The 14131-nt window shown below is 49.4% G+C and overlaps 2 protein-coding genes across 3 annotated transcripts in view; one reads left to right on the forward strand and one right to left on the reverse strand.

The window, feature by feature from the left end:
* The first annotated feature begins 1382 nt into the window (after positions 1 to 1382).
* On the forward strand, positions 1383 to 9685 carry LOC128411602 (uncharacterized). Its single transcript, XM_053384040.1, has 4 exons — positions 1383 to 1454; positions 5551 to 6112; positions 7449 to 7655; positions 9242 to 9685. The coding sequence occupies exons 1-4, from the start codon at positions 1383 to 1385 to the stop codon at positions 9451 to 9453; spliced, it is 1053 nt and encodes a 350-aa protein (XP_053240015.1). The 3' UTR covers positions 9454 to 9685.
* A 1835-nt stretch (positions 9686 to 11520) lies between these two features.
* The window catches only part of CLU (clusterin), a 34911-nt gene continuing 32300 nt past the window's right edge, over positions 11521 to 14131 (reverse strand). For both annotated transcript variants that reach the window (XM_053383876.1, XM_053383877.1), the window contains exons 8-9: positions 13474 to 13655; positions 11521 to 11767 (exon numbers count right to left, since the gene is read on the reverse strand). In XM_053383876.1, the coding sequence (XP_053239851.1) occupies positions 11761 to 11767; positions 13474 to 13655 (189 nt within the window). In that variant the 3' untranslated portion in view covers positions 11521 to 11760. The remainder of the gene's footprint in view (positions 11768 to 13473; positions 13656 to 14131) is intronic.

The raw sequence follows: 14131 nt of genomic DNA on the forward strand, positions 1-14131 counted from the left end.
GAGGAACCTCAAGCCAGACGAAAACCAACCCTCCACAGTCAGAGGTGCAGGCAAGTCCTAAAATCAACGCTAGGAAACCCCGGGGCTGGTTTTAACTTCCAGGCACCCCCTCAATGGGGGTCTTTGTGCTGCTTCGTTGTCATGGATGCTTAAGTTGAGATTCCTGCCTTTGAGGGGTTTGGACTAGATGACCCGAGGGTCCCATCCAACGCTACGATTCTATTATTCCTCATGTCACTTGCCTCCTTGGAATCGCAGGATTGCAAAGTTGGAAGGGACCTCAAAGGGGCATCTAGTCCAGCCCCACTGCAATGCAGCAATGTCATCATCATCATCATTTTTTCTTTGTACGCCGCCTTTCCAGAGTTAAAACAATGGTCAAGGCAGCTTACAATATGAAAAGATTTACATAATTGCAAGCAAAGCAAAGTAGTCACAAAAATAAACAAAACACATTAAAAACTGCATAACCAAACTGAATAATTTCCACCTAAAAGTAAAGATACAAGAAGTCAGTATCAGTAACAACAGCAAAAACTCCCAACAAAATGTGAGAAGCTTTGCTGCTATTACAGGTCATTATTGCTATTATTACTCTGCTGTTGCATGTGGGGGAAACGAAGCCCAGGGCAGGAAGGCAGCTCCATCTGGTACACAGGATGAGACCCTCCCTGCCCACAGACTGTCTCGCCAGAATGGTGCATGCTCAGGTTATCTCCCGCTTGGACTACTGCAATGCGCTCTATGTGGGGCTACCTTTGAAAGTGACCTGGAAACTACAACTAATCCAGAATGCGGCAGCTAGACTGGTGACTGGGAGCAGCCACTGAGACCATATAACACCGGTCAGAAAGACCTACATTGGCTCCCAGTACGTTTCCGAGCACAATTCAAAGTGTTGGTGCTGACCTTGAAAGCCCTAAACGGCCTCGGCCCAGTAGACCTGAAGGAGCGTCTCCACCCCCATCGTTCTGCCCGGACACTGAGGTCCAGCTCTGAGGGCCTTCTGGCGGTTCCCTCACTGCAAGAAGCCAAGTTACAGGGAACCAGGCAGAGAGCCTTCTCGGTCGTGGCACCCACCCTGTGGAACGCCACCAGATGTCAAAGAGAACAACAACTACCAGACTTTTAGACAGCATCTGAAGGCAGCCCTGTTTAGGGAAGCTTTTAATGTTTGATGCATTACTGTATTTTAATATTTTGTTGAAAGCTGCCCAGAGCGGCTGGGGAAGCCCAGCCAGATGGGTGGGGTATAAATTTATTATTATTATTATTATTATTATTATTATTATTATTATTACCCGATGCAATAGTATAGTACAACCTGGCGCTCTCCCGGCGTCTCACGCTATAACTCCCATCAGCCCTGGACAGCATGGCCGATGCTCATGGGTGATGAAGTTAAGCGATACCTGTTTGTGCTGTCTTTAAGGGGCACCCTCTGTGTTCGCAAGGTGAGGCAGAGAGCAGAAGTGGTCCACCGTCAAAGCGAACATCCAGTTGGGCAGAAAAAGGCTCTCTGGAGTCAGAGCCGCAGGCAAGTAACAGAGTCATCTTCTTAAGCTACTGATGGGAAGTTCATTAAGTTCATTTTTTCCAATATTGTGCTTTTATATCATTGCAATTTGCCATGGGAACCTCGTGCCGAGGGGCAGGTGAGAAACCAATAAGGTAGCAATGGTGATTATATTAATCATCAAAGATGGAGGGTTGTTGCTGGCATCCATCTCTGTATCGAGGGACAATGGAGTGTGCTTCCAGGTTGAGACTCAAGTTGAGACTCCTGCCTTGCAGGGGGTTGGACTAGATGACCACTGGGTTCCCTTCGATTCTCTTCCAAGGCAGCATTCCCAGTGCGTGGCTATTGTCTCCTGAGTGAGGCTGGTCTTCTCTCTTGCTTGCTTTATGTTCGTTCTGCTTTTAAGAGGCTTCTTCTCGTGTCTACAGCCTTCGAAATCGAACAGCCGCTATTATTCATCAATGGGAGGAACCTCAAGCCAGACGAAAACCAACCCTCCACAGTCAGAGGTGCAGGCAAGTCCTAAAATCAACGCTAGGAAACCCCGGGGCTGGTTTTAACTTCCAGGCACCCCCTCAATGGGGGTCTTTGTGCTGCTTCGTTGTCATGGATGCTTAAGTTGAGATTCCTGCCTTTGAGGGGGTTGGACTGGATGACCTGGGGGAGTCCCATCCAATGCTACGATTCTATTATTCCTCATGTCACTTGCCTCCTTGGAATCGCAGGATTGCAAAGTTGGAAGGGACCTCAAAGGGGCATCTAGTCCAGCCCCACTGCAATGCAGCAATGTCATCATCATCATCATTTTTTCTTTGTACGCCGCCTTTCCAGAGTTAAAACAATGGTCAAGGCGGCTTACAATATGAAAAGATTTACATAATTGCAAGCAAAGCAAAGTAGTCATAAAAATAAAACACTTTAAAAACTACATAGCCAAACTGAACAATTTCCACCTAAAAATAAAGATACAAAAAGTCAATATCAGTAACAACAGCAAAAACTCCCAACAAAATGTGAGAAGTTTTGCTGCTATTACTGGTCATTGTTTCTATTATTACTCTGTTGTTGCATGTGGGGGAAACAAAGCCCGGGGCAGGAAGGCTGATTGCCCGACGCAATAGTATAGTACAACCTGGCGCCCTCCCGGTGTCTCACGCTATAACTCCCATCAGCCCTGGACAGAATGGCCAATTCTCATGGGCGATGAAGTTCAGCGATGCCTGTTTGTGCTGTTTTTAAGGGGCGCCGGGAGCGAGGTGAGGCAGAGAGCAGAGGTGGTTCACCGTCAAAGCAAACATCGAGTCAGGCAGAAAAAGACTCTCTGGAGTCAGAGCCGCAGGCAAGTAACAGAGTCATCTTCTTAAGCTACTGATGGGAAGTTCATTAAGTTCATTTTTTCCAAAATTGTGCTTTTATATCATTGCAATTTGCCATGGGAACCTCGTGCTGAAGGGCAGGTGAGAAACCAATAAGGTAGCAATGGTGATTATATTAATCATCAAAGATGGAGGGTTGTTGCTGGCATCCGTCTCTGTCTCGAGGGACAATGGAGTGTTCCTCCAGGGGTGAAGTCAAAGCACTGTGTTTGCAGTGCCAAAGCGACCACCCTGGGGTGCAAGCCTGCATAAAGGTCCTGGGCTTTCCAGGTGGCAAGACTTCTTGGGGTTCTTGGCCTAGCTTAGGGGTTTCAAAGGAAAGCACAGCAAGACATTTGACACCTGCTTGGCTGCAGGAGTGCCAGAAGGAGGCACACAAGGTGCCAGCAAACCATCTTAGGAGGCTCCCACACATAGCTGTCAAGCGTCCCTAATTTGGTGGGAAAGTCCCTTATCCCAGCGCCATGTCCTGCTGCTGTCCCGGATTGATAATGTCCCTTAAATTTCCCGGGTTTCAAAAGAAGCAGCTCCTCTCCCTCCCTCCCTGCCGGCCAGGGAGGAGGGAGGCTCCAACTGTGTTGGGGTGCGCGCCCATGCGCACTCTGGGAGCTTGGCGGCGGTGTGACGCATCAGAGAGAGACCCTCTGCCGCCCCCTCTCTTTCGCAAGAGGTGAGCGCAGCTCCCCGCCACATGACCTCGCCTCTGCCCAGACAGGGTCTCTCTCTTCTCTGCTCCCATCAGGAAAAGAAAAGCGGAGACTGCGAGGAGGTGGGGGTGACTGATATATATTTATGTGCTTTAAAATGAAATGAGAGCAGGCTTCCACGCAAAGGGTTAAACCCGCCCCTTTCCCTCCACGCACAAAGCGCAACTTTGGCAATGAGGAGTAGCAGAACTGTTGCTATTATCTGAGCTCTTTACTTTGGGACCTGTGATCCCCTATTTTGGCTGCTGATCCCTTATTTTCGAGGCTGCTGGTTCCTTATTTTCAAATCTGTAAGTTGACAGCTATGCTCCCACAGCCCCAGGGAGCATGGCTGGTGGTCGAGAGTAATAAGATCTGGAGCCCAACAAACAGTGATGAGACTCTTAAAAGCAGCATGAACCTGTTTGGGCTCACCTGTCCGGAGTTTTGGGCTGGGCTGCCATCAGTATGCCGATGACACCCAACTCTATCTGTTGATGGACGGCCATCCTGACTCGGCCCCAGACACACTGATCAGATGCTTGGAAGCTGTGGCTGGATGGTTATGTGGGAGCCGGTTGAAGTTAAATCCTTTGAAGACAGAGGTCCTCTGGCTGGGACAGGACGATATGGGATTGGGGGGGGCAACTCCCATCTCTTGCGGGGGCGCAATTAGTACCAGCACCGTCCATTAAGAGTTTGGGTGTAATCTTTGACACCTCCCTTTCCATGGAGGCGCAGATTGCAGTTATAACAAAGGCGGCATTTTTTCATCTCCGCCAAGCTAAGCAGTTGGCTCCTTACCTCTCTCGCCCTGACCTAGCCACTGTGATCCACACGACGGTCACCTCCAGACTGGATTATTGTAACTTGCTCTACGTGGGGCTGCCCTTAAGACTGACCCAGAAACTCCAGCGGGTGCAGAATGCTGCAGTGAGGCTCCTTACGGGGTCTTCGCTGCGAGATCACATTCACCCGGTGTTATACCAGCTGCACTGGCTCCCGGTGGAGTACAGGATCAGGTTTAAGGTTCTGGTTTTAACCTTTAAAGCCCTATATGGCCTAGGACCCTCGTACCTACGGGACCGCCTCTCCTGGTATGTCCCACGGAGGACCTTACAGTCTTCAAATAAAACATCTTGGAGGTCCCGGCCACAGAGAGGTTAGGCTGGCCTCAAGCAGAGCCAGGGCTTTTTCGGCTGTGGCTCCGATCTGGTGGAACACTCTGTCCCAAGAGACTAGAGCCCTGCGGGACTTGACATCTTTCCGCAGGGCCTGCAAGACGGAGCTGTTCCACCAGGCCTTTGGCCAGGGCACAGCCTGACCCCCTCCTTCTGTGATCCTCACAGAACTCTAGCTCAGTGGTTGCCATTAATTTGATTTTGAACTGATTTTAGAACAAATTGATTTTATTGTTGTTAGCCGCTCTGAGCCCGGCTTCCACTGGGGAGGGCGGGATATAAATTTAAAAAGTTGTTTGTTGTTTTTATTATTATTATTGTTATTATTATTATTATTATTATTATTTATTTCTATTCACAGGACCAGGTTCAAGACACAGCAGAGAGTTGCACCACGGCAAACGGAGCATCAAGTCAGACAGAGGCGGTCTCTCTGGAGTCACAGCTACAGGCAAGTAACTGAGAGGCATCATAGTCTTGTAGTGTTGGAAGGGACCCCGGGGGCATCTAGTCCAACCCCCTGCAGTACAGGAATAATATCCTGATGACATTCAAAACAGGAAAAGTTAACTGCATCATTTTCTTCTTTTTCAAAACCCAATTAAAACTCTTTCATTTAATTAATTGGTCATAAACAATAAAAGCCCCCAAACAGCCCAAGTGTTCAGCAACCTCAGCTTTGTGCAGTTGGAGTCAGTTCCACCTCCAAGGCTCCTCTTACAAGGCCTGTTATGTAGCTCAAGGAGTTTCCCACAGGGCTCTGGGCTTGCCGCACCTCGCCTTGACAGCCTGGGACCTTCCCTCTTTTGCAGACTTTGAGGGGTTCCTTGCACCCCTTGGCCTCCGAATTCCTCCAGGCTCAGGAGGTGATTGTCCGAATCGCTGCCCAGCTGTTGGCCAACGATCAGCCCCTGGGAAGCAGCCGGCCAGCCGCAAAGCCCAACCTGCTGGAAGCCATCCAGCGGCTCCGTCAGCAGCTGAGCGAGGAAAAGGAGCTCGTTTTCCAGCTGCAGGAGAGAAATCGGCAGCTTCAGAGCAGCCAGGAAGAGAAAACGGCCCGTGGGCTGGAAGAGAACCGGCAGCTGCAGGAGCAGAAAGAGAAAGTGTCCCGTCTACTGAAGGAGAAGCAACAAGTCCAGGAGAAGTTGGAGGACCAGGAAAAACTGGTGTCCGAGCTACTGGGAAAGAACGGGGAGCTTCAGCAGGAGCTGGAGGAGAAGGACATTCGAGTGTCACACCTGGTGCAAGAGAACGACTGGCTCCGTCAAGAGAATGCGAGACTCCAGAGGAGTCCCGGATCCCAGAGATGGGCTTCTTCCTCCTGGGCCAGTTCTGCTCCCCCACTCACAGGTAAGCACAGCCCAAATGCAGCCATTTTGAGTGTGAGTGCCTGGAGGCGGTTGGAGGATGCATGGCGACCAACAGATTGAGGTTGAATCCTGACAAAACAGAGGTACTGTTTTGGGTGGACGGGGTGGGCAGGTGTGGAGGACTCCCTGGTCCTGAATGGGGTAACTGTGCCCCTGAAGGACCAGGTGCGCAGCCTGGGAGACATTTTGGACTCACAGCTGTCCATGGAGGTGCAGGTCAATTCTGTGTCCAGGGCAGCTGTCTACCAGCTACATCTGGTATGCAGGATGAGACCCTCCCTGCCCGTGGACTGTCTGGCCAGAGTGGTGCATGCTCAGGTTATCTCCTGCTTGGACTACTGCAATGCCCTCTATGTGGGGCTACCTTTGAAGGTGACCCGGAAACTGCAACTAATCCAGAATGCGGCAGCCAGACTGGGGACTGGGAGCGGCCGCCGAGACCACATAACACCGGTCCTGAAAGACCTGCATTGGCTCCCAGTGGGTTTCTGAGCATAATTCAGAGTGTTGGTGCTGGCCTTTAAAGCCCTAAACGGCCTTGACCCAGTAGACCTGAAGGAGCGTCTCCACCCCCATCGTTCTGCCCGGACACTGAGGTCCAGCGCTGAGGGCCTTCTGGTGGTTCCCTCCCTGCGAGAAGCCAAGTTACAGGGAACCAGGCAGAGGGCCTTCTCGGTGGTGGCGCCCACCCAGTGGAATACCCTCCCATCAGATGACCAAGGAAATAAACAACTATTTGACTTTTAGAAGACATATGAAAGCAGCCCTGTTTAGGGAAGTTTTTAATGTCTGATGTTTTCTCGTGCTTTTAATATTCTGTTGGAAGCCACTCAGAGTGGCAGGGAAAACCCAGCCAGATATTATTATTATTATTATTATTATTATTATTATTATGCCGGGAAGATGATTTGACTACAACTCCCATCGGGTGCCCTCAACTTGTATGGTCATACCTTGGGTTACAGCCGCTTCAGGTTGCGTTTTTTCGGGTTACACACCCGCCGAAACCCGGAAGTACCAGAACAGGTTACTTCCAGGTTTGGGCGGTCGCACATGCACAGAAGCACTAAACCGTGCTTTGCGCATGTGCAGAAGTGCCAAATCACAACCCACACATGCGCAAGCGTGCTGCTGCGGGTTGCGAATGCTGCGGGTTGCGAATGTGCATCCCTCACGGATCACGTTTGCAACCCGAGCGTCCACTGTAAATCAATAAACAAAAATTATAATGTAGCCAAGTAGGGGTGGGATTCCAGCCATGAACTGAAAGGGGTCTGTCTCTCCCCATTCCCTTCTTCGCTTCCTCCTGTCCCCAGCCTTCCCCGTGCAGGTCTGGACCACTGGGCAGACGGGAGGCTGCGAAAAGGACATTGTCAACGACGTCTCCAAGCTCCTGGCAGGCCACGGGATCTCCCTCCAGCAGGAGGGTTACGAAGAGAAGTCTGACCGCTTCCTCCTCCTCTTCTGCCCTGTCTCCTCCCGCGTGGGCAGCGACACACTCTGTGCCCTGGCGGCGCTGAACAGTGAGTAGCTGTTCCAGGGCAAGCAGGTCTGCGCTCTGCCCCATGCAGACAAACAGCTTGCATTCACGTCCCCCCTTGCGGGCTTCCCAGTAAGGGCATCTGGTTGGCTACTGGGGAAACGGGATGCTAGACTATGTGAGCATCCTCTGGCCTGATCCAGCTGACAGACTCATGTCATGGGCTTTAAAAAGGTGCAGTGGTACCTCTGGATGCGAATGGGATCCGTTCCGGAGCCCTGTTCGCATCCAGAAATGAACACAACCCATGTATGAGCAGGTCGCGATTCGCCGCTTCTGCGCATGCACGTGACATCATTTTGACCGTCTGCGCGTGCACGAGCGGCGAAACCCAGAAGTAACACGCTCCGTTACTTCTGGGTCGCCGCAGCGCGCAACCCGGAAATACTTATCCCGAAGCTACTTCAACCAGAGGTATGACTGTATTAAGAAACCAGGAAGATCGAGTATTTTCTAAAGACTGGAGTCACTTTGTACAGTCATACCTCGGGTTACAGTCGCTTCAGGTTGCGTTTTTTCTGGTTGCGGACTGCCCAAACCCAGAAGTAGCGGAACGGGTTACTTCCGGGTTTCGGCAGTCATACATGCACAGAAACGCTAAATCGCGCTTTGCACATGCGCAGAAGTGCCGGGTCGCAACCCGAGCATGCGCAGATGCAGGTTGCCAACGCTGTGGGTTGTGAACGTGCATCCCGCACAGATCCCATTCGCAAACCGAGCGTCCACTGTAATTTATTTAAAAGACCACTGTAAACAGTTAAAATCTTTGGCAGGGATGGAATGACACTTGTAACGTGGAATTATTTATGGTCATTACGGTCATATAATAGATGGATAAGGGTAAACGATGCAGTAAACTTAAATCTCAATATGGAAGCCACGGAGGGGGGAAAGGAGGGTTCGAAAGAACTCTGCATTTTAATGTTTGAAATGGTTGTTTGTTTGGAATGGAATTGGTTTATTGAATATTTACAGATAAATTGCAAACAGATAAACACATTGGCAGGATTGTTGTAATAACCTGTCGTTTTATAAGAGTATATATTTAAAGTAGATAATTAAATGAGCAAATTAAATGAATTTGGATATGCAGTAGATATTAAAAAATTAATTTTAGGAACTACAGGTGGGGGGGAGTGGGTCAAACTTTGCAATTTAACTTTGTTAAATTGATTATAGAACTAATGAATTGTATAAACTTGAAAAGTATAAATAAAAACTTTTTTAAAAAGAAAATGATAAAAATAATACAGTCATACCTCAGGTTGTAGTAGCTTCGGGATACGTATTTTCGGGATGTGCACTGTGGCGGCCCGGAAGTAACAGAGCGCATTACTTCCGGGTTTCGCCGCTCGCGCATGCGCAGACGCTCAAATCACAACCAGTGCACGCACAGACGTGAGTTGCGTTCGCTTCTGGATGCAAACGGGGCTCCGGAACGAATCCCATTTGCATCCAGAGGTACCACTGTAATAATAATAATAATAATAATAATAATAATAATAATAATAATATTAAATAACATCAATGATAATGATAATGTTTCTGCTCCATTTCCCCCCACCCCAGGAATACGAAAGGCCGTCCTGGTCGTCCTTCACCACAAGCCGAAGGGCAGCACCCAAGAGATCTTGGACACCCAGCGGCAGGTCCAGCACGAAGCTCTGGTGCGCACGGTGCATGCCTGCTACAGCATCCAGGATGGATTCTACGCCTGCGAGATGAACGAGGCCGCCGTGGCGTCCGTGGCAAAGGCCATCCAGGAGCAGAGGAGGAGCTGAGCCACACATCCGGCGCGCCGACTTCTCTAGGGTGGTTGACCGCGGTGGGCATGCAAAATCGAGTTTTTGGGGAATGAGGGTGCTCACTGCAATGCGCGTTTTTCGGACTGGCCTGGCCTGGCTTGCTACCTCCAGGCTGCCTCCACTCACCCTGGGATGTCATGGTAATGGGTGCAGAGCTCTCGGAAGAAGGTGTCTTGTCAGAGTCAGAGCCTCGGGTCCATCTAACTCTACACTGGAGAGTTTACCTTGGACCTTCTGCAGCCCAAGCAAGTGTCCTAGCACTGGGCTATAGCTCTTCCCTCTCGGCACAGGGCTGGAAACCTTCAAGTTTCCAAAACCCACCGGCCCACTTCCAGCCGTGATGGTACCTGGAGGAAGCTAAAAGCCTGCCCTTTTGCAGGAACTCTGCTTTACAAAATCACGTTGCTGGAACAGCTCTTGAATGTGGTTGCTCCAGGAGAGAAGTGCAAAGTTTTAAATTTTGAAATCGGGTTTTTTTAGAACTGCAATTGGGGTTCAAGTGCTAACGGTGGTGGTTGAGAAATTTGGGTCACCCGTGTTCCCTGCCAGACATCCAAAATCTGCAGCCTGGTTGCAAATGTCTGACCATGTGCATATGTGCTTTTCACACAAGGAGCACATGCAACTGTGTGAAGGTTGTCGCGGTTGCTAAACGTGCTGCTGCATTGACGACGGAGACCTGAGCTCCCTCTCTAGGCTTCTGCTTGTATGTGTTTGCATGGCTGGATTTGCATTGGTGACGGGGGTCTTTCGGCTTTCTAAGCCTCTGAGACAAAGGCGTAAAATTAGAACTACACTTCAGGGGTGGTGTGGGAGACAGAGAAGGCAAATTCGGGTCTGCTCATGCACCTGTGTTAGCAACTGTTGTGTTCCCAGTGTGAAATATGGAAATAAAGCGAATAAATTGGGCTACTGAGCCACTGACTACATTTTTGTTTCCTACAAAATCCAGCCTGCGGACGACCCTTTTTAACAGAGACCTGTGATATCGGCCTATGGGTGCTGCGAATTTGTATTGTCAGCGCTGCGTCCTAAAATAATTTTCAGAACTGTGAGTGACTTTTCAGCCTGAGGAAGAGCAAACTGAGTACTGGGTTACGGACACGCCATACATTTAAAGCATATTTTCCCTCCGTGGAATCTAGTGGGGGGAAAGGCGCTTTATAGTTATGGCATGCTTGCAGGCAGAGACCATGAAATTTTATTTAGTGAACTTTGTTGTTTGTCTCTATACAGTGGTACCTTGGTTCTCTAACACTTTGGTACTCAAACAACTTGGAACCCAAACACTGCAAACCTGGAAGTAAGTGTTCCGGTTTGTGAACTTTTTTTGAAAGCCGAATGTGCTCCATTTTGAGTGTTACGCTGAGGTCCATCTCTTTTTGTAATTTATTTTGCATTTTTGTTTTTTGCGGCTCTTATTTTTTTGTGACTGTGTGGAACCCAGTTCAGCTACTGATTGATTGTGTGACTGCAGTACACTGTTTAACGCTTTCATTTCATGGATCAATGGTCTTGTTGGATAGTAAAATTCATGTTCAATGTCTGCTTTAGGGTTGTTTTTTAAAAGTCTGGAACAGATTAATCCATTTTGCATTACTTTCTACGGGAAAGCGCACCTTGGTTTTGGAACGCTTTGGTTTTGGAACGGAATTTCCGGAACGGATTAAGTTTGAGAACCAAGGTACCACTGTATATTAAAAGTGTGTTAAGGGCTAAGCTACAAAGGCAGGCACATTTTGCAAGGCGGTAGTACACATGCACATTAAGTACACAAGCGCCAAGGACCCAACTCATAGAACTATAGGCTTGGAAGGGACCCTCAGCGGTCATCTATCCCAACCCTCCGCAATGCAAAAATCGCAGCTAATGAACCCCAGCAGTCAGCCACCGGACCTCTGTTTAAAAACCTGCAGGGGAGGAAAGTTCGTTTTCAGAGGGAGTCCAACGGCTCTTAAGTCTCAGAAAGTTGTTCCTAAGGTTTCTCCTCTAGAAAAACCAAACCTATAGGAAACACACACAGCACCAATACGTCCCAGAGCATTGGGCCTAATATAATCTTTTATTTCAGGTTCGGATCAGCAAAGACCCAGCAGCAAAAACAGGGCAGGCGGTACAGTGTAAACTACTAAGACAGACGGACAGCGCTTGGCGGACGAAGGTCCTCGGAGGCGTGCTAAGAGAGCATTGGCAGCAGGAACGGCAGAAGGCTATGGCTTCTCTCTCTCTCCCTTGTCGTGGCCTGAGATCCGGGGGGGCAGGCGGGGTGGGGGGGAGGCAAAGCTACTCCCTGTTGGAAGGGGGGGAGAGAGAAGGGGAAAAGAGAAATTTATTTGTTGCGGAAGAACTACCGTATTTTTCGCTCCATAAGACGCACCCTTTTCCTCCTAAAAAGTAAGGGGAAATGTCTGTGCGTCTTATGGAGCGGATGTGTGGTCGATCTCTGGCTCCCGTTCTGGCTGCTTGCCCAGGCCTCCATTTTTGAATGTTCTGCAGACGGAGGCTGTTTTTTTCCCCAGCGACATGGGACTGTCTGATTAGATTATCTGTCTGGAAACTGTAGAAATGGCTCCCTTTCCTTTCCTAAAGAAGCTGCAGAGTTGAACCCCATAAAAACAGGATTTTTTTCCTTTGCAAAGCAAGCTCAACAACTGTGAGCTGATCCTCAAAAAAAGGGGGGGCTTTCCCCCTTTCCTCCTCTAAAAACTAGGTGCGTCTTATGGTCAGATGCGTCTTATGGGGCGAAAAATACGGTGAATGGCCAAATACAGCGGCCAAATACCCCATGGAAGCTAGGAACCCAGATAGACTGCCCCTGGCCTTGGAAGCACCATAAGAAGAGCCCATGGAGCCCAGTTCGTTTCTGAGAGGGGGGCACACCGTTTGGAGCCCCCAATTTGAGGCATGGCCTCTTGGGGGACCCTGCGCCGGCTAAAGCTCAAGGGGCTCAGTTTCCCCCCAAAAGTTAAGTAGCCCTGTGTCTAGGCTGGACCCCTTCGGACTGGGTGCAGGGAGGGCTGTCACGTGATGGAACGCGCCAGTGAGCGAACTCCAATCCCACACGAGACCCCCCTCCCGCAGTCCTGAATGGTAGAGCCCAAAGAGCCGCTATGGAACCGCTTTAAACAGTCACGGCTGGCCCCAAAGAACCCTGGGAACTGTAGTTGTCTCAAGGCGTGCAGAGCTACAATTTCCAGAGTTCGCCGTGGAGAAGGAAGGATGGTTAAGCCATACATCGCTCTGAGAATTGTAGCTCTGCAGAGGGAATAAGGATCTCGGCGCCCTGAAAACTACAGCTCCCAGAATTTTTTCTGAGAAGCTATTACTGTTTAAAATGGTATCTAGTTAATCTGTTGTTTGGTCTACCGTTATTTTAACTTTTCAAAAGTCTGAAATTTCTGTCAATAATTTTTTAATCTTTTTTTTTAAACCACTTTGTGGTCTTTTTCTCATTTTAAATCAAGCAGTTTTTATAAACTAAATAGTGCTTTAAAGATATGGTGTGAATGTGGCCAAAAGAGTGCTTTAGCAATGAATCATTCACAGGGAACTCTGGGAATTGTACCTGTAGGGGGATAAGAATAATGAATCACGAGTTGGGAGGGACACCCCAGGGTCATCTAGTCTAACCCCCTGCAAGAACGGAATCTCAGCTAAAAGCATCCATCCCTGGTGGCCATCCAACCCCTCCTTTAAAAATGGGACCAGATCTACTCCACAATGCTCTCTCCCCAGCTATTTCTGGACTACAATTCCCATCATCCCTGGTAGCTCAGGATGATGGGAGTTGTAGTCCCAAAACAACCAACCAGCTGGAAACCCAAGTTTGGGAAACCCTGGTCTACACGGATTGGCAGCTATGGCTGTCTGGGGTTTCAGGCACAAAATCTCCCCCCAGCCCTACCTGGAAGTGCCACCGCATTTCGAACCCAGAACCTTTCCCCTGCAAGGCTGATGACTCTAGCCACTGAGCCACAGCACCTTCCGGACACTTACACTTCGTTGGCCTTGAACTGGCGGATGGCCTGCTTGGTCACCAGGTCCATGAATCGGGGGTCTTTCACTTCCAGGTCCCCCGGCACCAACAGGGTCAGCGGCTCAGAGTCAAAGAGCTGGACGGTCACCTGTGTGTCCGACGGCTTGGCTGGGTCCTCAGGGTCAGAAGTTTTGGTCGCCACCTTGAAGAAGAGGGGGGAAAGCAGATCAATGGCTCTTAGCACATGCAAGCGATTCAGAAGGCAGTTCTTGCTGCACACTGGATTCTCCCAGCTGTGACCGGTGTTGCGTTCTGAAGGCGAAGGAAGGACTGGACCCCAATTAATACAATAGACAAGAGGCTTGACCAGCAAGACCCTGGGAGAAAGTGCCCATCCCACTCCCTGGCCCAGGTCGTTTTTATTAACAAAAGAACTTTTACACAGCGTTTTTAAGAACCAATCAGATTTCCCCATAGCATTTCAGAAAACCCCCACGTGGGGACAAAGTCCGATCAGAGAAAGCTGCTTAACTACAAAGAACTATTTCCTCTTTTGAGCATGCATACATGTTTAGGCTAAATAAAACAGGAACCCAGGAGGAATGCATTTAGCAAACCCCAGAGGTCATAAATAGGCAGTAAGAGGAAAGACAGGCATTTTACTACCTATATGTGAAC

This window comes from Podarcis raffonei, chromosome 3, assembly GCF_027172205.1.
Source record: "Podarcis raffonei isolate rPodRaf1 chromosome 3, rPodRaf1.pri, whole genome shotgun sequence".
Lineage (NCBI taxonomy): Eukaryota > Metazoa > Chordata > Lepidosauria > Squamata > Lacertidae > Podarcis > Podarcis raffonei.

What these genes read in the sequence shown, in the direction of transcription:
- LOC128411602 (XM_053384040.1), top strand. Translation starts at nt 1,383, where the DNA reads ATGCTCATGGGTGATGAAGTTAAGCGATACCTGTTTGTGCTGTCTTTA. An exon ending in GCACCCTCTGTGTTCGCAAG is followed by an intron (nt 1,455 to 5,550) that starts GTGAGGCAGAGA and finishes TCGCCTTGACAG; the next exon opens with CCTGGGACCTTCCCTCTTTT. An exon ending in TTCTGCTCCCCCACTCACAG is followed by an intron (nt 6,113 to 7,448) that starts GTAAGCACAGCC and finishes TCCTGTCCCCAG; the next exon opens with CCTTCCCCGTGCAGGTCTGG.